The sequence below is a fragment of the Aotus nancymaae genome, unplaced genomic scaffold, assembly GCF_030222135.1.
Source record: "Aotus nancymaae isolate 86718 unplaced genomic scaffold, 86718_ANA_hifiasm-v0.15.2.pri h1tg000158l, whole genome shotgun sequence".
In the NCBI taxonomy this organism is placed as follows: domain Eukaryota; kingdom Metazoa; phylum Chordata; class Mammalia; order Primates; family Aotidae; genus Aotus; species Aotus nancymaae.
Genome location: NW_026988573.1, coordinates 1,399,589 through 1,427,572, shown reverse-complemented (window position 1 = coordinate 1,427,572; position 27,984 = coordinate 1,399,589). Strand labels below are relative to the sequence as shown.

General features: G+C 59.3%; 1 protein-coding gene across 1 annotated transcript; it reads left to right on the top strand.

The window, feature by feature from the left end:
* The first annotated feature begins 11,125 nt into the window (after nt 1-11,125).
* On the top strand, nt 11,126-21,054 carry MYMK (myomaker, myoblast fusion factor). Its single transcript, XM_021671406.2, has 5 exons — nt 11,126-11,374; nt 15,773-15,887; nt 17,030-17,178; nt 20,091-20,207; nt 20,856-21,054. Exons 1-5 carry the CDS (start codon nt 11,240-11,242, stop codon nt 21,003-21,005), a joined length of 666 nt encoding a protein of 221 aa, XP_021527081.2. The 5' UTR covers nt 11,126-11,239; the 3' UTR covers nt 21,006-21,054.
* The last annotated feature ends 6,930 nt before the right edge of the window (nt 21,055-27,984 follow it).

Below are 27,984 nucleotides of genomic sequence, written 5' to 3'. Positions count from 1 at the left end.
TCCCCTTCCCCTCCTCCCCTGCGCCGCCTCCCTCTCCCACTTCAAAGAGCATCCAAGAGAGGGGGGTTCCCGGGAGGGGCGCAGCCCAGTGGCGGCTCTGCGCTGGCGGCCGCCTTTATAGCTGTCAGGCAGACGGGGAGGAACTCACACTTCCCACCAGGCCGCTCCCCCGCCCGCGCCGGCCGGCCTGGCGCACACTTTAACCCGCTCCGCGCCTCTGGAGCCCGGCCAGGCCAGCCCAGCTGCCTCTTGGCTGCTGCCGGCGGCGGCGGCCCAGGAGCAGCGAGCAGGGAGGCCGCCTTCCCCAGTCCAGAACCGGGAACCACATGTTGGGTGTCCAGACGGAGCAGCCGCTGGCCTGAGGTTACCGGGGAGGCTGGCGGTGGCACAGCCCCGGCCCCGCCTTTCTGACTTCTGCCTCCAGAGCCGGCCTGTTCCTGGGGCTCCTGAGAATGGGGTCAGGGATGTATGAGGCGTCCAGTCTGACGGCTCCATTGTACCAAGGGAAAGGCCGGACTTCCGGGATGACAGTGTCCCAGGTCACCAGCCTCAGAAAGCCCCTGAGACCCAGGGGCCTAAGCAAGTGAAGGGACCGAGGGAGACCCAGCAAGAATGAGCCAAGGGCTCCAGGGAGGAGACAGATGTGAGATGTGCCCATGGCCTGCTGACCAGATGGCTAGAGAGCCAGGGCAGTGCAGAGAGGCGCGGGGACTCAGCAGATGTCCAGCATCAGCTTGGCAGCCGCAGGCAGGCCATGCCTGGAGCTCAAGCCTCTGTTCCCACTGAGTCAGGGCACAGAGCGGTGAGAGTGGGCAGAGCATGGAGCCCCCCTGGGAAACCCCTGAGGGCCCCATACTTTGTGATGCCGTCCTAAAGCAAGGCTGGGCACCCAGCCTCTGCACACAGCCTCCCCGGAGCCCATCCTTGGCAAACAGAGGCACCTCCAAAATGAGGAGGAGGAGGAAGCCGGGGCAACGCTCCATCAGGTCATCTGTACCTTTTCATCCAAGCCCCTGCCTCCACGCAGCCGATATCCTGGGCCCACAGCGGTGCCTGGAAGACCCTTCCCTCTGTCCTCCCCACTGGAAGAAACTGTTGGGAGTTCGTTTGGCTGCCTTCTTGAGAAAGTTCTGCCCTGTGTCTGACCACCCACCGGAAAGGCTGGGAAGGAAAGCCACCGTAATAGTAGTGAAAACACTAACACCCTCTGCCCTGTCCAGCTTGTCCTGCGGGCCCAGAGCTGGGGGCCAGCATCTATCTTTGTTATCCGCATTTCACAGGTGGCAAAACTGAGGTTTGGGGGCTGAGTCACCCCTCCACCAGGCAAAGCTAGGATGCCAGCGCTCCTGTGTGCCGGGTCCTCTCCGTCTGCTGGGCTCTTTACGTTTCTCTCCCCAGGACCCGAGAGCAGACAGGTCTTACTCATCTTGTTTTCCCGCTGGGGCTGCTGGGATGTGTGGTGGCTGCTGGTGGTCACAGGGCCACCTTTGGTGTGGAACCAGGACTAGCCTTAACCCTAACCCTAACCCGGGCCCACACTGCCCCCTGAGGTCGCTGTGCTGAAGCACAGATGTGGTGGCACCTGTTACCTAGCACACACACACACACAGGCACACACACATGGGTGCGCACACGGGTGCACACACAGGCACACACACAGGCACACACACACGGGTGCACATACACACGGGTGCACATTCACACAGACACACACACAGGGGCACACACACACGGGTGCGCACACACACAGGCACACACACAGGCACACACACGGGTGCACACACAGGCACACACAGGCACACACACACACGGGTGCACATACACACAGGGGCACACACACACGGGTGCGCACACACACAGGCACACACACAGGCGCACACACACACGGGTGCACACAGGCACACACACAGACACACGGGTGCGCACACACAGGTGCACACACAGGCACACACAGGCACACACACATGGGTGCGCACACACAGGCACACACGGGTGCACACATGCACAGGCACACACACAGGCACACACATGGGTGCACACACAGGCACACACACAGGCACACACACGGGTGCACATACACACAGGCACACACACACAGGGGCACGCACACACACACGGGTGCGCACACACACACACAGGCGCACACACACACGGGTGCACACACAGGCACACACAGACACACGGGTGCGCACACACAGGCACACACACACACGGGTGCACACACACAGGCGCGCTCACACACACAGGTGCACACACACACAGGTGCGCACACACAGGCGCACACACACAGGCACATACACACACACAGCTCCTCTCACGTGACTGGATCACACTCACTCTGGAGCCTCTGCCATCCCGCTTCTCTCTCCTCTGGTGACCGCCAGGTCTTGCACCCCTTGGCACAGTCCCCATGCTCTCCTGGTGTTGGTGGCCTCACATCCGGCCAGCGCCAGGGTGACTAACGGTTTCCCTTGGGAGGGACCCCACAGCCGACCAACACAAACACCCCCAGTGTCTTCTCCTGGCTCAGCAGGACGACACAGGCTGCCGGCTGGGCACTGGGAGACGGGCCTGTGGGGCCAGCCACTCCCTGGCTCTGTGACCTCCTGCAGCCGTGTGTCCTTCCAGGCCCCGGCTCCCCTGGCCGGCCACAGCTCCACATCGCCCCTACCCCTTACCCCCAGAGCCCCCAGGCTCCAGGCCCAAGGGAGCCGTGGCTGCTGCCTGCGCCACGGTGGCGGGGCGGTTCAGAGGGAGACACCAACAGCCAGGAAAGGCATCTGGGGGTCCTGAAGACCCGTAGGAATTTTGGAGGGGGGACGATGGAGAATAAGCGCAGGAGGGAGCCTCTCCCTGAGGCCTCTGCCCTGCGCTGAATGCATGGGCCCCACAGGCAAGGTGGTCGGGGTGGACCCCTGGGCAGGAGAGGGCACCTCCTGTCAGGAGCCCTTAGTGGCCTCTGAGCCTCTGTGTCCTCAGGAAATCATGCAGGGTCCTGGCCAAGGTTAGGGAGCAGAAACTGAGGAGCCACTGGGCCAGCTGTACAGATTCGCTGCCGGGACAATGGCACGGGGCCCCATGCTCAGGAGGGGGCCTGCACCTGGGGCTCGGTGCACCTGCTCAGTCACTGAGAGAAGCAACGGCTCCAGGACCTCTCCAGCTCCTGCCCGGCCCCCTCTCGGAAGCCCTTCCTTCACACACATCCCAATGTGCCCAGCTCCCCGAGGTGCTCCTGCGAGGACACCTCTCCCAGGAAGCCCCCAGTGCCCCAGCACTTTATTTCAATTCTCAAGTTAGGCTGGAACAGTCTCCCTCAAGCTGCACCTGGGACCCACAGAGCAGGGGCTGCGTCCTCTGCATCTCCTGACGCCTGGCATATGGCAAGTGATCTGGCAGCTCCTGATGCCAGGGGCTCCTCGCCCCTTCGGGAGTGCCGTTGAGGTGAGTCCTCCACTCTCCAGGGTCCCTCTTTGGCCTGCAGATTCCTGGCCTCCCAGGGTGTCCCCCATGTAGGATGGTCTCAGCCCACACCCACCAGCGCTTATCGGGGTGTTGCCGCCGTATGGCCCTGGTGCTGGGAAGGCCATCTGCCTTTAGAAGGGGATTGTCGGCCGGATGCAGTGGCTCACACCTGTAATCCCAGCACTTTGGGAGGCCAAGACAGGTGGATCGCCTGAGGTCAGGAGTTCAAGACCAGCCTGGCCAACATGGTGAAACCCCGTCTCTACTAAAAATACAAAAATTAGCCGGGCGTGGTGGCGTGTGCCTGTAATCCCAGCTACTCGGGAGGCTGAGATTGGAGAATTGCTTGAACCCCAGAGGCAGAGGTAGCAGTGAGCCGAAATGGCACCACTGCACTCCAGCCTGGGCAATACAGTGAGACTACGTCTCAAAAAGAAAAATAAAAAGAAGGGGATTGTCTCCACCAGTGCTTTCTGGATATCAGAGGAGCTTAGAAACAGGACAGCAGGAAAATGTGTGTGGGAAGCCCGGGAGGGTGGGGTTCCAGGGAAACACGTCGGGGATGGAGAAGCAGGCTTGGGGCAGCGGGGCCAGCGGGCTGTGGCCGACGGCTTTGGAGGTTCCATGGGGAGGGTGTTAGACAGCCGCATTGGGAACAGGGCCTGTCCTCACAGCGAGTGGCCACAGCAGGCTCAGGAGTTTAAGGACATGGTCTGAGCTGTGGGAAGTGGGTCCTCTCTCTGGCACCCAGAGGCCTAGCAGGCCCGGCCTCAAGAGTGGCCCCCAATCCCACCTTCCCTAGCATCCTGTGGTCCTTCTCTGCTGCCAGCCCAGGACCCAGAATATCCTAGGAGCCTCCTGGGCAGACCCAGCCAAAGTTCTTAGACCTGACTGGGACGGGGCCACCAAGGGACGATGTGGCCAGCCAGGAGGTGGCTGGCAGGCCAGGAAGAGGACCAGGACTCAGAAGGCAGCCCCAGGGAAAGAGCAAGGGGGCCTCAGCAATCCCAAGGGCCATCCCTCTCCCAGAGCTTCCTTCCTGGCCCAGGATAGAAGCCAGATGTCCCTGAGGCGCCCCCGGGCCTGGACTTACGGGAAGAGCCTCCCCTGCCTTCCCTGGCCAGTCCCAGGTCCATGCACGACCCCTGGCTGGCCAGGTCACCTCAGGCCACTTGTCCCTGACAGGCTGCATTTCCTGGTCTGTTGCACAAGGTCAAGATCCTTTATTTAGCCCCAGACATCTCACAGGGACACTCAAGAGACAACCCAGACAAAAGCAGAGGTGGGGGCTCCTACCTCCCCTCTTCTCCCCAGCAGCCCTATGGCCCCTTCTGGGCACCACAACTCCTGGGCACCACGACTCCTGGAAGCATCATCTGAAAGCTGGCGGGCTGGAAGAACCCTGGCTCCTGGCAGCCCCTCAGGGGGCTCTGTTCGCCCACGGCCGTGACCTCCAGAGATGCCCCATATCAGACACATCTGTTGGGGGCAGGAGGATGTCACCCAGCCGGTGAGCTCTTTCTCCCATGCCACCCACAGTGAGCAGGGGTGGGCACCCACTGGTGTCACGGCCAAGGGAAGCAGGCGCATAGGACCTTGGATCCCAGCACTCAGAAGGGCCCTGTCTTAGAGGCTTCGAGTGCAGGCTCAGCGTAGGAAGCAGCAGCTCATCAGAGTGCACAGCAGCAGCAGCCCGCACGTGAGTGCCTGGACTCAGGCTCCTTGGGTTCAGATCCTCACTCTGGCTCGCTCCAGCTGGGTGACTTTGGGCGAGGACGGAAACTTCTCTGTGCTTCAGCTTCCTCGCCTGTAAGGTGGGGGTGATAAGGCACTCCCCATGCTGGACTCTTGTGAGGCTGAAAAGAGTCCATATGGGAGAAGGGACTGGAATGGGGGTGGAGAGGGGAAGGGTTGCACGTGCTTTGCTCTGAGCCCAACAGGTAGCCCGGGGGGCAGTGTCTAGTCTGCTATTGCCAGTCTCCGTCCTGATAATGCCACATCACGTGACACTGCCACATCCAGACAGAGAAGGAAGCTGAGACCAAGGCTTGGACCCTGCCTATCTGAGACCAGAGCAGACTTTTTCAGTCTGATCCATCAGTGTTTGATCCAGGATGGGGCGCACCTGGGTCCCAGGAGAGCTCAGAGCAATAGGATGTGCTCAGCAGCGGGGCCCTCCCTGATGGCCTCCCCCGACATTCCTGGAGCCCAAGGTCTCATGTGCCCTGACTCAGCTTCTCCTTTCCCTGCAAGGGGCCAGAGAGCCAAGCCCAGGGATGTGGTGCACAGGAGGGACAAACTTCCATGTAGAGAGGCAAGCCGGGGCAGACACCAGACTGGGGCCAACAGCGATGCAGGGCCTGCAAAGGAGGCAAGGGCAGCCTTTGGTTCACTGAGAGGTGTGGGTCTGGGCTGGCCTGCTCTCCATCCTCCCAGCACACACAGGACTCCGATGCCCCTCTGGGATGCTCCCTGCCAACATCGACCCTGCTGTGGCTCACCTCATGGGTGGAGAATGGGCATCCCTGGGTGGCACCCCTACAGCCCCCATCAGAGCCTGCCCTGAGGAGGGGACTGCCCCCTGGAATGACCAGCTGCTGCTGGACCACAGAACTTCGCTTCTCCTCCTTCTCTTCCTCCTTCTTTCTCAGCCAGGAGCACTGGCGTGTTCCGTTAGGCCAACACTGGAAGCTGGAGTTAGGGGAGCTCAGGCCTATGGCTAGCAGACCGCTTAGGCCACTCCTGGTCTGAGACTCTAGGAGAAAGAGGCTCTTCTGTCTCCAGATCTGGAGCATGGATAGGGAGCTAAGGAGCCCTGGCGTGGCTGTGAAGTGAGCTTGCCACGCGCCCCCAGGGAAGGAAAGCTGAGCAGGGCAGGACAGACAGGCCCTCAAGGGTGAGGGGCAACGGAGCTGGATGCTGCTGCTCTGCTGGGTCCTGGGTTTTGCAGCCTGGCCAGGCTCGGACAGAGCCCTGCGGTCTGGGAGACAGCTCCAGGAGGACCTGCAGCAAAGGCGAAGAACTTCCAGCAAGCCTGCAAAGGGTCTCCTGCCCAGAGAGCCCCCCGACAGCAACCCCACCGGCCTGCGACCCAGCCACAGGGCTTGTCCCCGAGGGCAGGCTGGGTCCCAGGAGCTGAATTCTCAGGTCCCCAGGAGAAGCTGCGGGTTGGGGCTGCTGCTGACCAGGTGTGGCTGTCCCCTCTCAGCCACACTCAGTGAGTGACTTGCCAGGCACTGTCCCACAGTGTTGCAGAGGGGAGCAGGTAACAGATGTGCAGTTTGGGCAAGCCCGGGTTCGAGCCCTGACCCCTCTCCCAGCACCTGCGTCTCTGTAAATGGAAGACGGGTCTCCCTGCTCCAGAGGGTGAGGTGTCCCTGGTTCCCAGAAGAGACATTAGAGAGCTGTGCCAGAGGCCAGGCTGGCAGCTGAGCTGTTCACTTCTGTGCATTCTTCAGGCCCTGCAACTACCCTGGGAGGTAGGCGCCCCCCAAGATCTACTCTGCAGAGGCTCCCAGGGCCAAGGGCAGGCAGAGGTCCCAGAGCTGCGATGGGCCGAGCCCTCTGCCTGGCTCACCTGGCCGGTGTTCAGAAGCTGAGCCTGCTCATCTTCGCCTGCAGCCGAGGACAATGGCGGACTGCTCATCCCAGCACTGGCTGCAGAGGTGCACGCGGAGCCACGTCACACTGTGCAGGGGAGGACTCTGAGTGGCAGTCCAGGCAGCATGGCGACCCCAGGGAGCAGACGGAAAGCAGCAAAGCCCATGCCCCTCCCAGCAAGTGTAGGGGAGCCTCAGTGGGCCCCTCGGAGAGCCCAGGCGCAAGGACGGCTGTGCTCTGGGCTGACCCAGGGATGTAGGTCAGGTGTTCAAACTTCAGAGGACACAAAGGCAGCAGCCAGCCAGCTCTCCTGGGCTGGGCAGACAGGCAGCTGTGGGGAGGCAGGAGCTGCCCGCATTCCAGGCATTTCAGCGCCTCTATAAAGCAGGGGCGCTCCTGCGGCTGTGGGGCGAGGGAAAGGGAGTGCAGGGCGGCCCTCTGGAGCCCACTGGGGCCCATGCCATCTGCTGGGCAGAGGAGGGCTGCAGCTGCTCCCTGGGCCTCAGTCTCCTCCTCTCCAAAATGGGGAGAACAGAGGCCTCTACCCCACTTCCTGCCACTGGAAGGGCCCAAAGAGACAGGTATGAAGAGTCCTTGGTACATGGCCAGTGCTGTCCATCTGCCCATGGGGGTCCTGAGCAGGGAGAGCCCACACTCCGCTGGGGGGTCAGGAGAAGCTGAGGCTGCACAAGGAACCACGGGAGGACCTCCTGGCAGAAGGCCTTGCAGAGGCCCAGAGCCTGGGGTGCGTGTGGCTGTGGGGGTCTGAAGCCCGGAGCAGGTGAGAATGGGGTAGATGCTGAGGACTTCTGAATGGTGGGCTGGCAGGCAGGGGCCATGGGAGGCTTCGGGGCGGGAAGGACCGGGGTGCCAGCTCACGTCTGTGCTGGCTCAGAGCCTGCCCAGGTTGAGCTGGCTCCCGGCCTGGCCCAGTCCTGTGCCCCCCACCCGGTGTCTCCCGGGACAGCGACACCTCCCACAGCAGCCGGTCTGGCTTCTCCACTCTGCCTCCCCCTTCCCCCCTCCGCAGGCCAATCACTTCCCCTGCTCCAGGGAGAACCGAGGGTCATTTCAGTCCTGTTCAGAGCTGGACGCCTTCCCCAGAGCCAGCTGGTCTGTGTCCAGGCGGCCAGGGCTCGGACTGGAGCCACACACAGGCCGCCCCCCCAATCTCCTTTCTGCACTCCTCTTCCCCCCTCAGAGGGCAGCTTACATTCCAGCCTTTCTGCAGGGGCTCCCCAGGCTGCCCCAAGCCCAGCCACCTGTCTCCCCACTGTGGGACCGTCCCTCCCGGCCCCCATCCTCCTTAATCGCTGCAACACATGTGCAGTCTGCTCCCCTCCCCACCTCCTCCCCCTTCACTTTTTCCCTTCCCCAAGCTTACAGCCCTGGCCCTGGAGTTTACAGCTGCAAAACACACACACACACACACACACACACACACACACACACACACACATGCACAAAACCAACTGTGGAATGCTTTCCTGCTTTCAAGCGGGGTTTATGGCTCCAGAGAGCTCTCCTCCTCTGCCTCTCACAGCACCTGACATCCAATCTTAGTTCCTCAACACTCTTTTCCACTGCTCCTGAAAGCCGGGCTGGGGGCTCAGGGCTGGGGGCTGGGGCCCGGTCTGAGTGGGAGCTGAGGGCCCGGGAGGTGAGAATCAAGGAGGACCGGGTCCCCATCCGTGACTGACCCACAGGGGATCGTGCGCCTCCCATCAGAGCCGCACACACACACAGCGGGTCTGGTTTTCCCATTTGGAGCGGGAACTGGGCTTCTCAGAGGCCAGACTGAAGTGTGCGGCAGCCCCGCCTCCTTGGACTTTCATTCATTCTTTTAACAAAGTCATTCATTCAGCCAGTGTGTGCTGAGCCCCACCATGTGCCAGGCTTGGGCGTGGGGGGCGGGACGGGGAGCCAGTCAGCCAGAGCCCCAGGCCCTGGATCCTGCAGTCCAGCGGGCGGAGGGGGGGCACAGCCCAGACAACCCAACACCAACATCTCGGCCAAGGTGGCGGGTGCTAGGTCAGGATCGACATGGCATTCAGGGCACCGTGCGGAGCCCCTCAGCTTTCCTTGACAGGGGTGGGAACAGGGTGGGGGTGCTGTTCATCACAGAAGCCTTCCCCACAGACAGACTGCCTAGGCTGCAGGCAGAGGGAGTGAGGCACTCAGCAGGACAGGCGGAGCAGGGAGCGCCCCCTGCAGGGGAGGTGGGAGGCTGGGAGGAGGGGAGGCAGCATCTGAGAGTGTGCATGGGGGCCCGGGGACATGGGGGCCCGGGGACATGGAGGCCTGGGACGGGTCTGGCCGTCGATGGCCTGGTGGTCTCTGTGAGCACTGGGACTTCACTCTTCGGGCTATGGGCGCCTCAGAAGAGTCTTAAGCAGAAGAATGAGACGCATCTAGTCAGACATTTCATTGCAAACAGCAGAAATGGGCTCCTGCCAACTGAAGACAAGAGAGGTTTCTGGAAAGCGCTGTGAGAGCTCCCACATGGAGGGAGCGGGGCAGCAGCCGGGCCTCACAGGCGGGACCGACCGGCAGCCTCTCTGGGAGGGGCCAGTGCTGGGACAGTCCTCGGTCTTGCTGTCCCCAGATTCTAATTTCCAGGAGAACAAAGGTGCAGGATATTACATTGGACACCAGCAAGCAACCGGACTGGCCACCGGTATGACAGGGACAAATCGCACAGACGTTACATCGTGAGCAAAAGAAGCCAGATCCAAAAGAGCCCACGGTCCACTTGTCGGAGTCTAGGACAGGCCGTCAGGTTCGGGGGCAGCAGTCCCACCCATGGCTGCGTTCACAGGGGCTCGGTGGAAAGGGCTCAAAAGAACATCCCAGGTGGTGAGGACGGACACTGCGGTGGTTACAAAGGTGCATTTTCATCTGACTCTACATGTAGAATCTGTGCATTTTGTCCTATGTGAATTACGTCACAACGAAAAAAAGAGAATGGAAGTGAAAGCTGTTCTTTTGCTCATGACAAATCAATCAATCCAGGGAGACGGGGTCTGCCTGGGTAGCTCAGACCACACACACCCATCATTCCCTGGCCAGGGGAGGGGGGCCCCCGCCCAGACAGCTCCCCCAGGACCTCTTGCACCAAGGGAAGGTAGTTTCTGGAAGGCCAGCCAAAGAGCGGCTGTCAACAGGAGAGGGAAGAAACGCTGAGAGGACAAGCCTCGGCCTGGTGCTCGGAACGCCAGAAGAGATGGTCCCAGGTTGTTTACTTACAGTGTGAAACAGCGTAACCAGGTAGAAAAGAACGTGAGTTTCATTAGTCTGGCCACCAAGGAAACCTGTGTGGGGCAAGAGCTGGCGGGTGAGAAGTATATGTGGGCCGGTAAGGTGGGACACTTATCTACAAGGTCCTCTTAACTATTAGAATTGGCGAAATCTTGGGTTCTCTCACTTCAGACTACCTCTGAACACACGACCCAAGTGGCATCCACCAGGCTTCCTATTCTCCGGGGAGGACCAGGATGGAAAACATCTGGAAGGCAGGATTGTCCTGTTGGGGACGTTATCCCAAGGTCATTGCCTCAGAGAAAAGAAATATGGTCTCCTTGAATCTTTGAATCAACCCCTCTGGACTCTCAAAAATAAATAAACAAATGAATAAACAACAACAACGAAAAAAACGCCTGTAATCCCAGCACTTTGGGAGGCCGAGGTGGGCGGATCACCTGAGGTCAGGAGTTCAAGACCAGCCTGGCCAACATGGTGAAACCCCGTCTCTACTAAAAATACAAAAATTAGCCGGGCATGGTGGCGCGCACCTGTAGTCCCAGCTACTCCAGAGGCTGAGGCAGAAGAATCTCTTGAACCCGGGAGGTGGAGGTTGCAGTGAGCAGAGATTGTGCCTCTACACTCTAGCCTGGCGACAGAACGAGGCTCTATCTCAAAAAAAAAAAAAGAAAAGAAAAATCAGAGGCAAGTGCTGGTCACGTGGTGTGTCAGCTGTTGGCCCTCTCCGTCTGTTATTCGACATGTGTGCCCACATCCCCGCCTCCGTCCAGGGCATTTAAATCCTCTCGTGGGTGCTCCCCGCAGCTGCCATCAGAGCCCTGCCCAAAGGGAGTTGCCCTTCTCCCTTCGTGCTCCTGTGCTGGGGACCAGGACCCCAGCCCCCACCCCGCCCCAGCCAGTGCTTTCTTCCCAGCCCATGGGGACGCTGGTGGCCAAGCTGCTCCTGCCCACCCTCAGCAGCCTGGCCTTCCTCCCCACTGTCAGCATCGCGGCCAAGAGGCGGTTCCACATGGAGGCCATGGTTTACGTCTTCACCCTGTTCTTCGTGGCGGTGAGTCTGGGGGCCAGGAGAAGACCCACACAGGCCCCATCCTGGAGCCAGAGGAGAGACTGTCCGCAGGGCTCTCGTATTGGGTGATGGGCAGAAGGGATTTGAAAATGAAAGAGCAAGCCCAGGTGGGGTCTGGAGACCCGAGAGAGAGGACTAAGGAAGCCCCTTCCCTTCTCTGGACCTCAGTTTCCCCATCTGTGCCAGGAAGTTGCTCTGGGATCACTGCCCGTGTGAGACCAAGCCCAGGGTGGAGAAGTGCCACTGAGTTGAGGACAAGCCCTTCCGGGGTGTCCCTTTTCTCAGCTGCTAATCAACACTGCAGGGCTGCCCGTGGGCCACCTCCCCTCCCACATCTCTTCCAGCTCTACTCATAGGCCACGATGGAGCAGAGATGAATGGGGCAAGCCAGGCCTGGGAAGGGGTCTGTGGGGTTTAGGGAGCGTGAACGCCAGGGCGAGTCTGATTCCAGACTGGAGCTGCCCTCATTCAGCAGGGCCTACTGATCTGTCCCTCTTCTAGGGCCTACCTCTCTCCCTGTGGGTCTTTCTCTTTCTATTTATATGTCTGGCTGGCTGACTCTCACCACTCTCTCTCTGGCTCTTTCCCGCTCTGTTTCCTGGTACCTGTCATTGGGTGGTTTTATCCTCCGTGTTTCGGGAGTGCCTGGAACCCCGTCCGCCTTTGTCTCTGAGGTGCCTGTTTCTAGGACCTGTTTTCTCTCTCTCTCTCTCTCTCTCTCTCTCTCTCTCTTTCTCTCTCTCTCTCTCTCTGTGGGCCTCTTTCACTCTGTGCTTCTCTTACTGGTTTTGTGTGTCTGGTTTTCTCTGTTTCCCTTTGTTGCCTTTCTCTCTCTGTCTGGTTCTCTTTTGATTTCTGGAACTCGATCCCCATGGAATTCACTCTCTCTGAAGCTCTTGATCCCCCCTCACGGGTTTAGTCCCGGACTCTCCCTGTGTCTCTCTGGCTTTAGCTATCTACCTCTGCAGCTCGCTCCTCTCCCTCTCTGCCTGTCTCTCCAGCTGTCTATCCACCCAGCCATCTACCAGTGATCTATTTCTCTATTACCGTCTCTCCATTCAGCTGTCATCTATCTGTCTGTGTACCTCCTGCCTTCCTGCCTCTGTGTCTCTCGGACTCTCTGCTGCCATGCCCTCACTGCTGGCTCCCACACTTGCTGCCCCACCTCCTGCTTTCCCGAGGCCTTCCTCGCTCTCCTTCCATCAGACCCCTCCTTCACCGGCAGTGCAATCCCCAGCACAACACCCTCTCTGGGGAGGCAAACGTCCGACCAGCCTCCTTCTTGGGGCAGTGCTGGGCCGACCTGTGAAAACCCTATCTCCTCTCCACAGACAGCCTCCTTCTCCAGCAGCAGGGCCTCTGTGGGCAAGAATGCCAAGCACATGTGTGCGCACATAGGCAGTCCTGACGGGGGAGGCCCTGAGAACACACACGTTTGCAAGCATGTATTCACATGTTACGCTTGCATCCTGAATTGGTCAAGTGCAATTTTGCCTGCAGTGGGAGAAGCTGAGTGTGTGCGCGTGGCTGTGAGGCATGCACACACTCCTTCTGGTGTGTTCCACTCCCACAGGGGACAGTGGCCAGGGACAGGCTGGGTCCTTTGTGGAACCAGATGCCCTGGAGCTTCTGAGTCCATCTCGAGAGCCAGCATCCAGGGTGGGGGACCGGGCTGGGTGCTCTACATACAGCGTCTGATTCAGCCTTTTGCCTTCCCCGCAAGACCTGGATCTTGATTCCCATTTGACAGATGAAGAAACCGAATTCCAGAGAGGCAGAGTCATTTGTGCCACTGTGAGCCTCAAACTCTCCAGAGCTCCCGACTCACCCAAATGCCACTGCATTTGCTCCTCTGGGACTCCAGCCCGGGCGAGGACTAGGAAGCCTCTTGGACAGTTAAGATATCGAAGCCCAGAGCAGAGCCAGGATTTCTCTGCAGATCCCAGGGCCTTAGCACAGGGAGAGATGCTGGGGTCTTGTTCTCAAGGCCCCTGTTAGACCCAGTCCAGCAAACCACAAGCACCCACCAGGCCACCCCTCCCTGCCCGGGCCTGGGCTGGCCCCACAGCTGCCTCTGCACTGGTCTCGGAGGCCCCACCCTGCCCCACCCAGAGTGGCAGAGGCAGCTGCCTCTTGTGACAAATGTCTTCTGTCCTCAAAGTCACACTCAGTCCCTCCCAAAGTTCTGCTGACTGTGTGGCGTCCCTACCCTTCCAATCAGGCCCCTCCCATGACAGTCTCCATCTCTGTGCCAGACCCCTTGCTGCGTGTGCAGACCCCATGGAGACAGGGCGTGCTCGTCCCCACACAACAGAGAAGGCTCCCTAGCCACCCACTCACCCGAGCTCCCACTGGGAGCATCTGCCAAGTCAGACTCCTGAGACTGAGCTCTGACCCCCAGGTCCTCAGCCGCACCCCACCCCTCCAGTGCCCTGGCCGGGCCAGCTCTGCCCCCTGCACTGCCGGATACGGAGAAGTGGTGGGTTCCAAAGTGCTGTGCTCTTTCACCAGTTTGGGCAGGCAGTGCCTCTCTGAGGTTCACCTTCCCCATCTGTGGGACAGAGCTAAGTTCCCACCATCGAGAAGAGCCAACGGCCTGGTGGCAGACCCTCCGGGTCCCCAGGGTGGGCGGGCTCTCCTTCAGACTGCTCAGAACCTAGCTTCCCCCTCCCTGAACACACGCAGCAAGCACTCTACGCTGGGAGCCGTCCATGCAGCTGGGACCAGACACAGCCATTGCCATTCCAGCTCCCGAAGGGCAAAGGGCACAGGCCTTATCAGAATCTCGCAGTGAATGGCTTGATCATACACAGTGATCTGTGCTACAGCGAGGTGCAGAGAGAGCAGGCGATGAGGCTGGGGTGGGGGTGGAAAGGAGCCCAGGGAACAGGAGAACAGCACAGGGCCTGAGTCCTCCTCGCTCCTGTCTCCCACAGAGGCGTGAACACCTTGAGCCGGCCCCTTCTGAAGCTTCCCTGTCCCCAAGGGAAACAGCCACGTCCACTGCTGGTCACCCTCCTCTGGCCGCTTCTTTGCCAGTCTCACTTCAAAAAAGCTGCGGCCTACAGAGCTCGGCACGGTCTTCTGGATCAGCCTGGCAAGAGCAGAGAGAAGCGGGACCGCCTCCTCCCTTGTTTTAGCTGCTAGATCTCTATTAATGCCTCCTAGGCGCACCTTGGCTTTAGGCCGCGTGCAATTGCAACCGAGGATGCTTGGTTGTAACTGTAGGAGCGCTCCGCCTCGACCCCGACTTGCCCGCTCCCCAGGTCACCCAGGGCCCCCACTCCCTCTGTGGTGTCCCTGTCGCTTCCAGACACGGGCTGCTTTCCAGCACGTCTGCTCCTCCCGCTGAGCCGGGCTGACCAAGAGTCCACCGTGCTGGTTCCCAAGCTTGTTTGTGCCAGTTGAACCTGTCAAAATAATTATGTCATGTAATTAAATATTACTTAAAATGATGAAATGCGAATCCAAGAGGAGAGAGTTGTTTTCTGTAGAAAAGCAGCTGGCTGCTTTGAAAACACTCCCTGGCAGCGTTTGCTTTAAAAATTGCCATGGAAGTGGGTATCAGGGAGGCAGCAATGAGAGCGCAGGGCAGAGCTGGATAAACCTGGGGGGCCGCGCTCAGCTCCTGCGAGGGGGTCTCCGAGATCTTTGTCCACATTAAAGCCACAGAACCCGGGAGCTGCAGCCCAGCTGTCATAGTGCGGCCCTGCCAGTCACCGCCGCGCTGCGGGGAATCTGCTCAAAACACACATTTCCTACCCAAACCAGCCCTCCCGAATCAGCAACCTGTGTCTAAACAAGGCCCCAGGCATTCTGATGCCCACTCAAGCCTGAGAACCCTGCTGCAGTGTAGACCAGTCATCAGAGGGATAATTTGTGCAAGAAAGGGCCCCAGGAGCCCCCAAAGAGCAAAGGAGCCCCAAAGAGGCTCTGGACCCACATCCAAAGATTAGCGAATGAACTCGAAGCTGTGTGCTTCCTGAAAGCATGACGCTGAAGGTTCAGGGAGAGCCAAGTGGGCTGCTGCCCCCAGGACCACCTTACCGGAGCGGGCTTCACTGAGTGACCACGCGGTTTCCGCCCTGTTCTGCCCGTGCAGATGAGCGCATTCTGCCACAGTGACGTTCAGTGAACCCTTAGCACACCCCAGTCCCTACACACCTCACCTGCCTGTGCCACTTAATCCCCACAGGACCCTCTGTGGGAGTACTCGGCAATGCCCCCATTTTTCGGATGGGGAGACTGAGGCACACAGTCACTAAGTGACTCACCGAAGTGACTTCTCGCAGCCAGCAAGTGGCCTGGCGCTCCAGGGACCGTGGCTCGGGGACCAGCCCCGTCCTCTTTGCCCGTGACCACCTGTGTGTTTTCCGGCAGCTCCACCACGCCTGCAGCGGGCCCGGCCTGTCCGTGCTGTGCTTCATGCGCCGTGACATCCTGGAGTACTTCAGCGTCTACGGGACGGCCTTGAGCATGTGGGTCTCGCTGATGGGTAAGTGGTTACCCCTGTAGCCAAGCCCTGCGAACAAGGGCCGGCCCCCCAGTGTCCACACGCCCACCCTCAAACCAGCCCCGCCCTCCGTCCCCACTCACTCCCATCCCCAGGGACCTCTTCCCTTGTTCAGGCTTCAGGGCTGTGCTTAACGTATGAAAAGGAACACGCACGTCTTAAACGCCTTGATGCCTGTTTCTCATACGCTTTTAAAACCACTCATTTGGTAAAAACTTGTTGTGACGCATTTCAACCGCAGGGGCATAAGAAGGAAGAAGTGACCGCGCTCGCTCCCGTCTCTCCCTCCCGGGGGGACCCCCACCCACTGCTCAGGGGTTCCACCTCCCAGACTTTCATACAAACATCAACACACACAAGTGATAGCCAGCCTGGAAGACAGGCCCGTTCCTAAGCCTCCTGCCCCACAGTGTTTTTCTCCCACCAACTTGTCTGTGGCAGGGTCCCCATCACCTGAAGGCTCCCTGCCATCGAGCCAGGCCTGGGAGGGGCTTCGGCTCTCCCCTTCAGTCTTAGTGTCATTGTCCTGCGATCACATGGGACAGGTTCGATCCTATTCACTTTGCACAGTGATGATTGATTTTTAGCCACAGGATCTCACTCTGTCACTCAGGCCGGAGTACGGTGGCATGAACACGGCTCGCTGCAGCCTCCAACTCACAGGCCCAAGCCATCCTCCCACCTCAGCCTCCCAAGTAGCTGGGACTACAGGCACACACCACAACACCCAGTTAACTTTTTGTGGAGATGCGGGGGTTCCACTGTGTTGCCCACGCTGGTCTCGAACTCCTGGCCTCAGACGATCCTCCCGCCTCGGCCTCCCAAAGCACTGGGATTACAGACGTGAGCCACCACAACCAGCTGTGGTCTATTTATTAAAACGAGGTGCTGGGAGCACAACCCAAGCTGCTGTGTCCATGGGGAAGCAGCAGGCTGCCTGTCTTCTCACACTGGCCGAAATTCAGACCCCATCAATGACCGGGCTGGGCCTCAGGGTCTCACTGGCTGAGGGGACGCCGCGAGGGGGCACCTACAGGATGCCTCCTGGGGGCTGGGGGGTGGGGGTTAGCCAGGAGGAGCAAGAGAGACCACTCACCTGCCCTCGTGTCTCCCTGGCCCTCCAGCACTGGCCGACTTCGACGAGCCGAAGAGGTCCACGTTTGTGATGTTCGGCGTCCTGACCATCGCCTTGCGGGTCTACCATGACCGCCGGGGCTACGGGGTCTACTCGGGCCCCATCGGCACTGCCATCCTCATCATTGCAACAAAGTGGGTGCGTGCCACGCAAGCCTCGATGGATGGGGACCCAGGGGCCCGTCACCCCTCCCTGTCCCACTCCTCCTGCCTCAGGTCTTCTTTTACCTCCTGGCCTCATAGGCAAGTGGGTGGAGGCAGGAATTCCATGAAAACCCTTAGAAAATGGCCGTCAGGTCCTCCGGCTGCGCAGACCGTGTGTGAGTCCTGTCTGTGCTCACCAGCTCCAGACTGAGCCCTGGTCACCCAACCTCTCAGCCTCCATGCCCGGATACGGAAAGCAGGTGTTGTGATAACGGCCCCCACCTGTCTCATGGGGTGATTCAAAGACTCATTGAGAGGAGGCACCTAAAGTCCTGGCATAGAGCCTGGCTTCCAATGTGCTCCACAAATGGGAGCTATTTCTTATCACTCTCGTCATCACTCTTACTACCAGCTGCTTTAGAGATGCAACATCGACTTGGAAAATGGCCTGGAGTAATCTGGGAAGACTTCCTGGAGGGAGTGAGCCTTGAGCCTGGCTCTAGCCATGAGGGAGAGTGTGGTGTGAGAGTGAAGCAGCCTGAGCCAGAGCTTCTAGCACAGACAGCTGCTTGAGAGCTGCGAGGTGCTGGCCCCCACGAGGCCCCCACGTGGTCCTCAGTGCTCCCCGCCCTCTCCATCCCAGCAACACCTTCCTGGCTCAGGGACCAAGCCTCACTCAAACTAGCTAAAGAGGGACCTTAGGGCAAGCAGACCCGGGGTGTCTCCTGGGACCCCAGAGCAGGAGGGAGCTCACCCTTGCGGGGGTCTCGCAGAACTGGGGGCCAACAGGCTTCAGCCTGAGCCCGCTGCAGCCCGTGGCAGCCCAGGCATCACCTGAACATCCCTCTGGCACATTTCACCTCTTTGAAGTGCCAGCTGGAGTCTCAGGGTCCCAGATCCAATGCCAGGAGAGGACCTGGCCTGGTCCAGCCCAGTCACACTGCCAGCCTCGACCAGGGCTGCAGGGTGCCCAGAATGCCGGAGGGCAGCTCTCAGTGCAGGAGGGCCCTCGACTGTGGGGAGGGGAATCGAGTCCAGATGGGCAACTTGCAAAGCCCGTCCCAATCCTCCCCGCAGCCAGGGAGCACAGGACTGGTTTGCCATTTGGCCTATGAAGACACCAAGGCATGGAGGCCTCAGCAACTTAACAGGATGTCATGGCAGGGCGGTGGTGGGGCCAGGACCTGGCCTTTTTTAGCAGGAGACAGAGGAGCCGCTTTCTGGCTGCAACTTGGGGAAGCAGAGCTAACCCTGGGCTGACCCAGGAGGCCCCTGGGAGTCACCTGGCAGGGAGAGAGGGAGCACTGGGCATGAGTGGCAGCGGGAAGGAGCGTGCTGGGGCCCCGTGGCCTGGCCACCCGCCTCTCACCTCCTTCTGCCCCGGAAGGTTGCCCCTCCCTCTAGTCTTGGCCAGGTCTGAACTGGGCTGAACTGTAATTGGCCGGAAGAGAATTCACTGGTGATGTCCCACCAAGAGCCATGAGACTGCCAAGGCCCTCAGGCTGCAGATCCAGCCACAGGAGCCCGAGAGGGGCTGCCCGCCTCCCCGCATCTGGGCTCAAATTGTTGTTTTCTAGACCATTTAGTGCGGAGTTTATTTTGGATTTTCAAGGGCAATTGTTTCCCGGAATGAAGGTGGATTTTTCTCCCTGAGCCTCGTTCCCCTCTTGAGAGGGGTTGGGGAAGGACAGTGGGGGAGGAAGGCGGGAGGACTGGGTGATGGCACCCTTGGGGTGGGGCCAGGCCCTCCCTTCTCCCAAGTGTTGCCACTGCAGGACTGGCCAGAGGAGGGCTAGCGGCCTCGGTCACCGCACCCAGCCATGGTCACGCGTCCAGCTGTCTTCACGCTACTACACGCCTGCAGGTGCTCAATTCCGTGTTGGCAATGGAATTCCAGAAAATGAAAATCCGGGCAGGGATGCATAATTCGCTGGGCGGCACAAACTGACCTGACCCAGCAGACGGCTCCTTGTGGCCTCTGCATAGGCCATCAGCACTGGGTGCAGTTGGGGGGTGCTGCCCCACCCCCAGGGGCTTGTGCCACACACTGTGTTTGACAGTTTACCCACTGAAATCTAAAGCCTCCTGAATGTACCCCATGTGCCCGGCCCCACCCCGAGGGCGCCATCACCCAACCCTCCTCACTTCCTCCCCACGGGGCTGTCACTCCCCAGCTTCCCCAAGAGGGGACCAGGCTCAGGGAGAAAAATCCACCCTCATTCCAGGAAACAACTGCCCTTGAAAATCCAAAATAGACTCCACTTGAAGTGACCTAGAAAATACGTGGCGGGTCCCCGGGATGTGGCCCCGCACTTCCTGCATCTTCCTCGGGATGCAGACCCCTCTCTAAGTGGAAACATCCCCGGGAGCCTTCCTAAGCACGGGGACCTGGGAAGCAAGCGTGCTGGCCAGGTTTGTCTACTGAGGATGAGATAGGCCCTTTAACTAGGGAAGCCAATGATGCTTGTCTGTGGCTCAGGGACCACCACAAGTGCCACCCCCACGGGCCACCCTGGGCTGGGAGGTCCCAAGTACTCCAGCACCTTCCTCAATAACCAATCACGGGGCCTAGTCCCCGCTGGGCTCCCCTCCGGCTGGGAGGAGAGGTGCAAGGGTGGCCTTTCACATCCCAAAGAGGCGGGAGGGAAGCAAGGTCTTTGTCGGGCACGTGGCCCAGAGGCCCCTTCCCAGCCATCCGGGCTGGGGTCCCTGCTGGGTCCCACCATGAAGGGCCCTGTCCAGCAGAAGCCATCTGAGGCTGGGGCAGCAGGAGGCTCCTGAGCCTCCTGTCGGGCCGGGAGAGGGCTGGGGTGAGCCTGGGCAGGGCCGGCTCTTGGGCTGGCTCGGGGAGGGGTGTTCCCCAGTGCTGTGACCTAAATGCTTTGCTGTGGCCTCCTGTCCCCGCAGCTGCAGAAGATGAAGGAGAAGAAGGGCCTGTACCCAGACAAGAGCGTCTACACCCAGCAGATAGGCCCCGGCCTCTGCTTCGGGGCATTGGCCCTCATGCTGCGCTTCTTCTTTGAGGTACCCAGCCCATTGGGGAGGTGTCCTGTGCCCGGGAGCCCACTCAGCGTGGCTCTGCTCAGCTGGGGATACCAGGGCTGTGCCCATGCTGGGGGGACTCTGACAGCCCCAGGCCGAAGTCAGGCATCACTGCCTGCTCACTAGCCCCTCCCAGGGCTGTGTCAGGGGCACTGCCCATGCCCAGCACCCCAGCACCATCAGCACCATGGCCTGTGTGGACCTGGAGGTCACAGAGAGACCAAAGCTGGCGGCCTGCAGAGAGCTGGCATCTCAGACGGCAGCACAGCCTGGGAGAGGCCTGGGGCCAGTGCCCGACACCTGGAGGAGGGAGGGAGGGAGGGAGGGGAGGAGGGAGAAAGTGGAGGAGGGAGGGAGGGAGGGGAGGAGGGAGAGAAAGATGGAGAAGGACAGCAGGGAGAAGCGATGGGGAGGAAGGAAGGAGTGCAGCCTTATCATTAGAAGTCTGGAGAATGGCCCAGGCCCTTGCTGCCCGGGGATTAGGTGGAGGGAAAGGCCTTCCCGCAGGTGTCACAGGGCACGCCAGGCCACGGCAGAGGCGGGGGCCTTGAGGGGCTCGGCTGGGCCTTGGAGAGGGAGGAGCCTCGGGGAGGGGGCTGAGGCCCCAGCCTGACCGCCTGCCCCCCGCAGGACTGGGACTACACCTATGTCCACAGCTTCTACCACTGCGCGCTGGCCATGTCCTTCGTCCTGCTGCTGCCCAAGGTCAACAAGAAGGCTGGCGCCCCGGGGACCCCGGCCAAGCTGGACTGCCCCACCCTCTGCTGCACATGTGTCTGACGCTACACCCGGCCGGCTCTGAGCTCCTGCCCTCCCCAGCTCACGCCTGGCCAGAGTCCCAGACCGTTTCTCCTCCTGCAGCTCCTGCTGTCCTTCCCTGCCCCAGAGAAACATCTCTTCCATACCCTGAGAGGTCCCCGGGGGTCTGTGACGCGCCCACCACGCTGCACCAAATGTTTCTAAAGAACCCGCTTATTCCGTTGTGACTGGGTGCTCAGGACCAAGCTGGAAAGATAAGAATGTTCTCCTCCCAGGCCTTGCCACGACCCATTGGCGTATCTGGTGAAGCCCTAGGTCTGGCATCTGCCCACCCCACTGCTGGCCGCGGGCCCGGGAGTCCCAGCCGGGGACCAACCATGACGAGGACTCCCATGTCATCGGTTTTCTCTGGGAAACTGCAGTCACCACCTCTGTCCTGTGCCCTCAGGCTCTGAACAACCCCATTCAGGAAGCCTGAGCCAGCGGGGCCAGCTGTATCCCTGGCCCAGGCCACTCGGGTGCCACCCCTCCCGCCGGGCCCCTGAATCAAGCCGTTTTCATAATTATAACCAATAAGAAGCGCCTCGATGTATCGACCTGACTGTGTGCCAGACACTTTAAATACGTCCTAATCCTTAAAACAAGACTCAGCCAAACGTCAGCTCTCCCACCCCAGCCGCTTGCTCAGAGCCCAGAGCGGGGCTGCTCCTCTGGAGTGGGCAGTGTGGGAGGCATGAGCACACCTCTGGCCCTCAGCGCCCCAGTGCTGGCTTTCAGCCCTGCACGCCATCCCCTGCATGTAAAGGGGGTGGGTTTGGGTGCAGTGCCCTTGAGCAGAGGCCTCAGGGCCCAAATGCTGGGCTCCCTCAGCTGGGCCTCCCTGCACGCCATGGGCGGTCCTGTCCACGCAGGACGGCGGGGGTGGCGGCAGCAGGTCCCAGACATCACCTCACAACCTGCGTCCCCCGGCCCCCAGCGATTCCAGGCCCATCTGTCGGGCAGGAAGTTACCTACACCTGTCTGGGCGCTGTTTGTGTTTCCAGACGATGCCACCGGCTTGGGAGTGGCTGCCTGGGTCCACTGCCCATGGAAAGAGGGCGGTTATTTGTCCTAGAGTCACCCCCTGCATGCCTCCAGGGCTGAGAGAGCTGGCTCCACACCTGGGCTGGGGACAGGGTGGCCCTCTTGGCCCCTCCCTGATATGGTCACTCCAACTCCCTGGCCTGGCCGCCCCATCTGCTGCCCTCCCTGAGGGCCTGGCATCCCCCAAGTCTCAGGGGCCCCTCGCCTGCCACTCCCTCACCTGTCGTCCCGCCTGGCCTCAGAGGGCAGGCATAGAGGACCGCCAAGCTCAGCCTTCTCCTGGTCCCAGAGTCTTTGAATGAAGAGCAGCCCACGCTGGCACTCTCTCCCCAGCTCTCAGGGCCCTCACCCAGCCCAGGACTGTACGTTGCTCCCATGCCTCAGAAAAGCAAGATGGGACTCCACCATCCAAGGCTCCAAGCCCATTCATCCCGACAGAGGAGCAGGGACGGGGCCTATGTGTCCCCATCAGAGGGATCAAGGCACCCAACTTCCGTGCCCTGACCTGTGACTGGGGGGCAGGCATGGTGCTGCTTCTGTGGGTTTCCAGTCTATCTGAAGAGGTGAACACATGCGTGCACACACACCACACATACACGCATGGATGTGCACACATGTACACACTCCATACACCACACACCACACATACACACATGTGTGCACACATGTACACACTCATACACCACACATACACGCACGTGCACACATGTACACATTAATACACCACACACATCACACATACACACACATTTGCACACAGGTACACACTCATACACCACACACACGCATTTGCACACACGTACACATGCATACACCACACGTCACACACACACGTGTGTGCACACATGTACACACTCATACAGCACACACATATCACATGCACGCATTTGCACACATGTGCACACTCATACACCACACATACACACACATTTGCACACATGTACACACTCATACACCACACATACCACACATATACCACATACACACACATGCACACATGTACACACTCCATACACCACACATACACCACACATACACACATGCAGGTGCACACGTACACACTCCATACACCACACATACACATGCACGTGCACACATGAACACATTCATACACCACACATACACACACATGCACACATGTACACATTCATACACCACACACATCACCCATACACACACATTCGCACACATGTACACACTCCATACACCACACATACACGCACATGCACACATGTACACATTCATACACCACACACATCACACATACACACACATTTGCACACATGTACACACTCCATACACCACACACACCACACATACACACACGTACATGCACACAGGTACACATTCAATACACCACATGCACACCAAACATACACACATGCACATATGTACACACTCATACACACACACCACACATACATGCATATGCACACATGTACACACTCCATATGCCACACATACACCACAATACACATGTGCAGGTGCACACATGTACACACTCCATACACCACACATACACATGCACGTGCACACATGTACACACTCCATACACCACGCAAACACACACGCACATGCACTCGTGTACACACTCCCGACACCACACACACGCATTACACACACTGGGAAGAGACAGGGTGTCCTGGAACAAGCGTTTTCCCCTCTGGCCCCGTGTGGAGACCATGTGAGCCTCACACCAGGCATTGTAGGGCGCAGGCTCTGGGGACCCGGCAGCTGGGGAGCCTTGGACAGCCCTGCAGAAGCAGGCACCTGCACGGTGGCTGCCCACCTCCCTCCCCGGCCTGGTTCCCCCACCACAGCAAGCAGCCAGCACCCCCCACTCTGCAGCAGCAGCACATGGCAAGTTGGAGGCGGCAGGCCACTCTGAGCAGGGCGGCGGTGAGGTCCTGCCAAGTGCAAAGGGCCACACTGGCAGGCTCCTTGCTGCGGAGATTTATGAAGGCTGTCCGGAGCCCAGCCAAGTCTGTAAGTCACAGACAATTAGAAGGTGTGCTCCAGCCCTCAGCCCATGCCCACCACGGCAGGCTCCCGGCTCCAGGTCCAGCCTCACCCCTCCCGACAGGGGCAGCCCCCTCCCTACATAGGTGACCCCTCGGGGGCCCCAGGCCACAGTCCTGAGCCCGCATTGCCAATGAGGACACCGAGAGCCAGGGATGTCAGATGGCTCTAGACGGTGGCTGCTGGGTGGGAGATGGTGCCAGAGTCTCAACAGTCCCCCCAGCCATTCTTCCTTCGTGGCCTCAGGCACCAAGGCACTTTGACATCCTGGGGGCTCTTTGACATCTGGAAGCCAGGAAGAGAGCACCTGGGAGGAGCCACCCTGCTCCCTTGACACCCAGAATGGTCACCCCAACGCTGCAAGATAACAAGAAAGAAACATCATGGCCTGCAGATGCAAACACCTCTGAATCCCTGTGTCAGCAGCCTGGAGGGCGTCATGTCACTGGAACCTGAGAGAGGGCCTCCAAGGCCACCCCAGCCAGAACTCTCTCTCCCACACAGCCCTGATGGGGACACCAGGGGAGCATGAGTCCAGTGCTTGGAAAAGTAGTTCTAAATGTCACTAGAAGTCACCAGATAGCACTGGCCGAGAGGACTTGTTTTAGCGATGGGGAAGCTCTGGACTGCCCACCACGCCTCGTGCCTGGGCTTCGCAATGTGACTGCTACAGCCCAGAACCTGGACCTTTAAATGTTAGCTCCTTTTCATTAATTCAAATGTAAATAGTAACATGGGTGGCATTGCAGGTGAAATACAGGACACCCAGCTGCATTTCAATTTCAGACCTACAGCAGATGATCACGTAGCAAAGCGTGCCCTGTGAACTACTGGAGACACACTTACGTGAGACATCCCTATACCAAAAATGACCCGCCGTGTATCTGAGATGGAATTTAACCCAGACCTCTCTGTTCTATCGCCAGCCCTCTCCATGTGGCTGGTGGTTACTGCACAGGACGATGCATCTGCTGGAAATGGCTCTGAGGACACTTGGTGGCTGAACGGCCACGTGCTCCACCCCCCCATCATTTCCCACTCCGGGGGATGGGTGGGCACACACACAGCAACAGCCTCCCTAAGCCTGGGAGCAGAAGCAGCCTGTGCCCCACCCATCCCAGTGCCAGGGTCAGCCATGCCCCAGCCTCACACCCCGGCCCCGGCCCTGGCCTGCCCACGCCCCCTCCTGGCACACACAGCAGGAGCCCAGCTCAGGGGAGAGCGCCATACCTCAGGAGACGTATTCAAAACACTTACAGCAACGTAAACAAAACAGGCTATTGTAGCAGCCACCTCCACCTCCTCACAGCTGGTGTGAGGCTGGCATGGCACGGGGGAGCGCCTGGGGCCCGCCAGGCCGTCCTCTGTTTGCACAAGCGGAGGCGGTTTCGTCTGAGGGCAGTCTGCGTGCTGTGGCCTTTGTCGTGTCTGCTACTGAAATTTCCTGTCTCTGTTATTCTCTTCTCCAGTCGTAAGACGATCTGAAACCCAAAACTTTTATTGCCCCTTTTAAAAAGGCTTTACAGCTCCCCATCTACTTCATAGACTGTCCTGTGCTCGGGGCTGGGATTGTAGTTAGGGCAAGCACGCTGGACTGGACACAGAGAAAGGAATTCACCCTGGTCTCCGCCGCAGGGGCTTGGCTGGGAGGACCTGCAGGAACGTGGAGGAGGAGAAGGAGGAGAAGGGGGGCGAGGGATGTTTTTGCAGAGTCGGCAGGAAGCCCCAGGGTGTAAATCTCCTTTGCTGGTTAGCTGGTTACCAAAGCTAGCTACCTAAGGTGGTTAGAAGCAGCAGACAGCGCGCTCAGCCCCGGGACCCCCTGCCAGGCCACCCCTCCATGGTCAGGTGACCTTGGGGCCATTTCTGTCCCTCTCTGCATCCAGATTCCCCACCTTTGAACAGGAACAGCAGCGTCACCCCACCGACCACGTGGGCCCCTCTGAATAAATTAAGTCAGAGGCTGGCTGGCTGGAAAGGTGTTAGGGGAGTTTAAACGGCAGAAGAGGCAGGAGGCGATGGGGAAGGTGGGGCTCAGGACCCAGCTCTCCCGCTGTGACCTCAGGCAAGTTCCTCGCATTCTCTTGGCCTTGATTTCCCCTTTTGTAACAGTGCCCGCCTCATATGGATGCTGTTAAGATTAAATGACACAATTTAATATAAAGCGTCTAACACAGTATTTTTAAAAGACATTTTTTAAATGGCAATCATTATTATTTTCATTATTGTTCATCAAGGGCAAAAAAAGGAATCTCTAGACTTTTTTTTTTGAGATGTAGTCTCACTCAGTCACCCAGGCTGGAGTCCAATGGCGCAATCTCAGCTCACCACAGTCTCCACCTCCCAGGTTCAAGCCGTTCTCCCGCCTCAGCCTCCCAAGTAGCTGGGACTACAGGCACACACCACCATGCCTGGCTAATCTTTGTATTTTTAGTGGAGACGAGGTTTCACTATGTTGGCCAGGCTGGTCTCGAACTCCTGACCTCGTGATCCACCTGCCTCGGCCTCCCTAAGTGTTGGGATTACAGGCGTGAGCCACCGCACCTGGCCGAGTCTCTAGCATGTAACAGGAGTATCTATCCTTACCATCAGGGAGTATTCACTGCAGCTAAGGAACCAAATGCCTCCGTTTACCAAGGAAATAAATCGCTTCATACCAAGTGCCCAAGAATTATGGATTAAGGAAGTAAGGCAGGAAGGCTGCCTGGAAGAGGTAGGGTGTAGAGACTGAACTACAAAAGCAAAGTGGACTGAACATATGAGCCTGCAGGTGCCCGGCCCTCGGGCCACGTCTATGACAGATTCATCATTCTGTCCCCTGCGCCCTGAGCACCCGCCGACCTGCTGTGCCCTTCCTGTCAGAGCAGCAAGAAAGCCGCCACTGCCCACATGGCGAGAATGGTGTCAGCAGGACATCTTGTGTCCACTGCTGGCTTCTGTCCCAGGACAGGGAGACAGACTGGACCTGGGGTGTGTCTGTCCTGTGCTCACAGTCACCTGTGGCCAGAGGTGGAGGGAAAAGGTGGCTTTGCTAGGCTTTTCTCCTGCCCTCCCTCAAGGGGGAGGATTTGTGGCCAACTGAGCCTGTGAACAGGACTTGGGAGGCAGATGCAGGCTAGGCTCGTGGCGTGGCCTTGCATGAAAGGACTGATGGGTCCCTCCAAGCATGTCGGGTGCCCCATGCCCTGTGTCATGGCACCAGCTCTGTCCTAGGCTTTCTGTCCCGCCCCAACACCTGATCTGAAACAGGAGGAAAAAGGGGGCTCGGCCCCAGGGCCCGGTTTAAACGTCATCCCTTCCCGAGTGTCTCCATGTGCCGCACGGCTTTCCCAGCTCCGAGGAGCCGCGTACTCCAGCAGACCTGGGCTCTGCCTTCCAACCGGGCACAGACTGATGAAGGAGGCAGACCCAGAGCTGAGCCATCACGGCGGGTCAGGGGAGTGAGGCGCTGGGTCAGAAAGGCTGCCCAGAGTGGGTGCTGCTGGGAGACCTGAAGGAGAAGGGGCCAGTGGTCCAGGGAGAGAGAAAGATCCGGCCAGGCACGGCGGCTCACACCTGTAATCCCAACACTTTGGGAGGCTGAAGAGGGCAGATCACGAGGTCAGGAAATCGAGACTATCCTGGCTAACACAGTGAAACCCCGTCTCTACTAAAAATACAAAAATATTACCCAGGCATGGTGGCACACGCCTGTAGTCCCAGCTGAGGCTGGAGACTCACTTGAACCCGGGAGGCAGAGGTTGCAGTGAACCAAGATTGCCCCACTGCATCCCAGCCTGGGAGACAGAGCGAGACTCACTCTTAAAAAAAACAAAAAGAAAAGCTCTAACACAGTTTGTCTGGGAGCTGTACAAGGTGGGCATCAGTGGGCGGATCCTGAGGATCTGAGGGTTTTAGG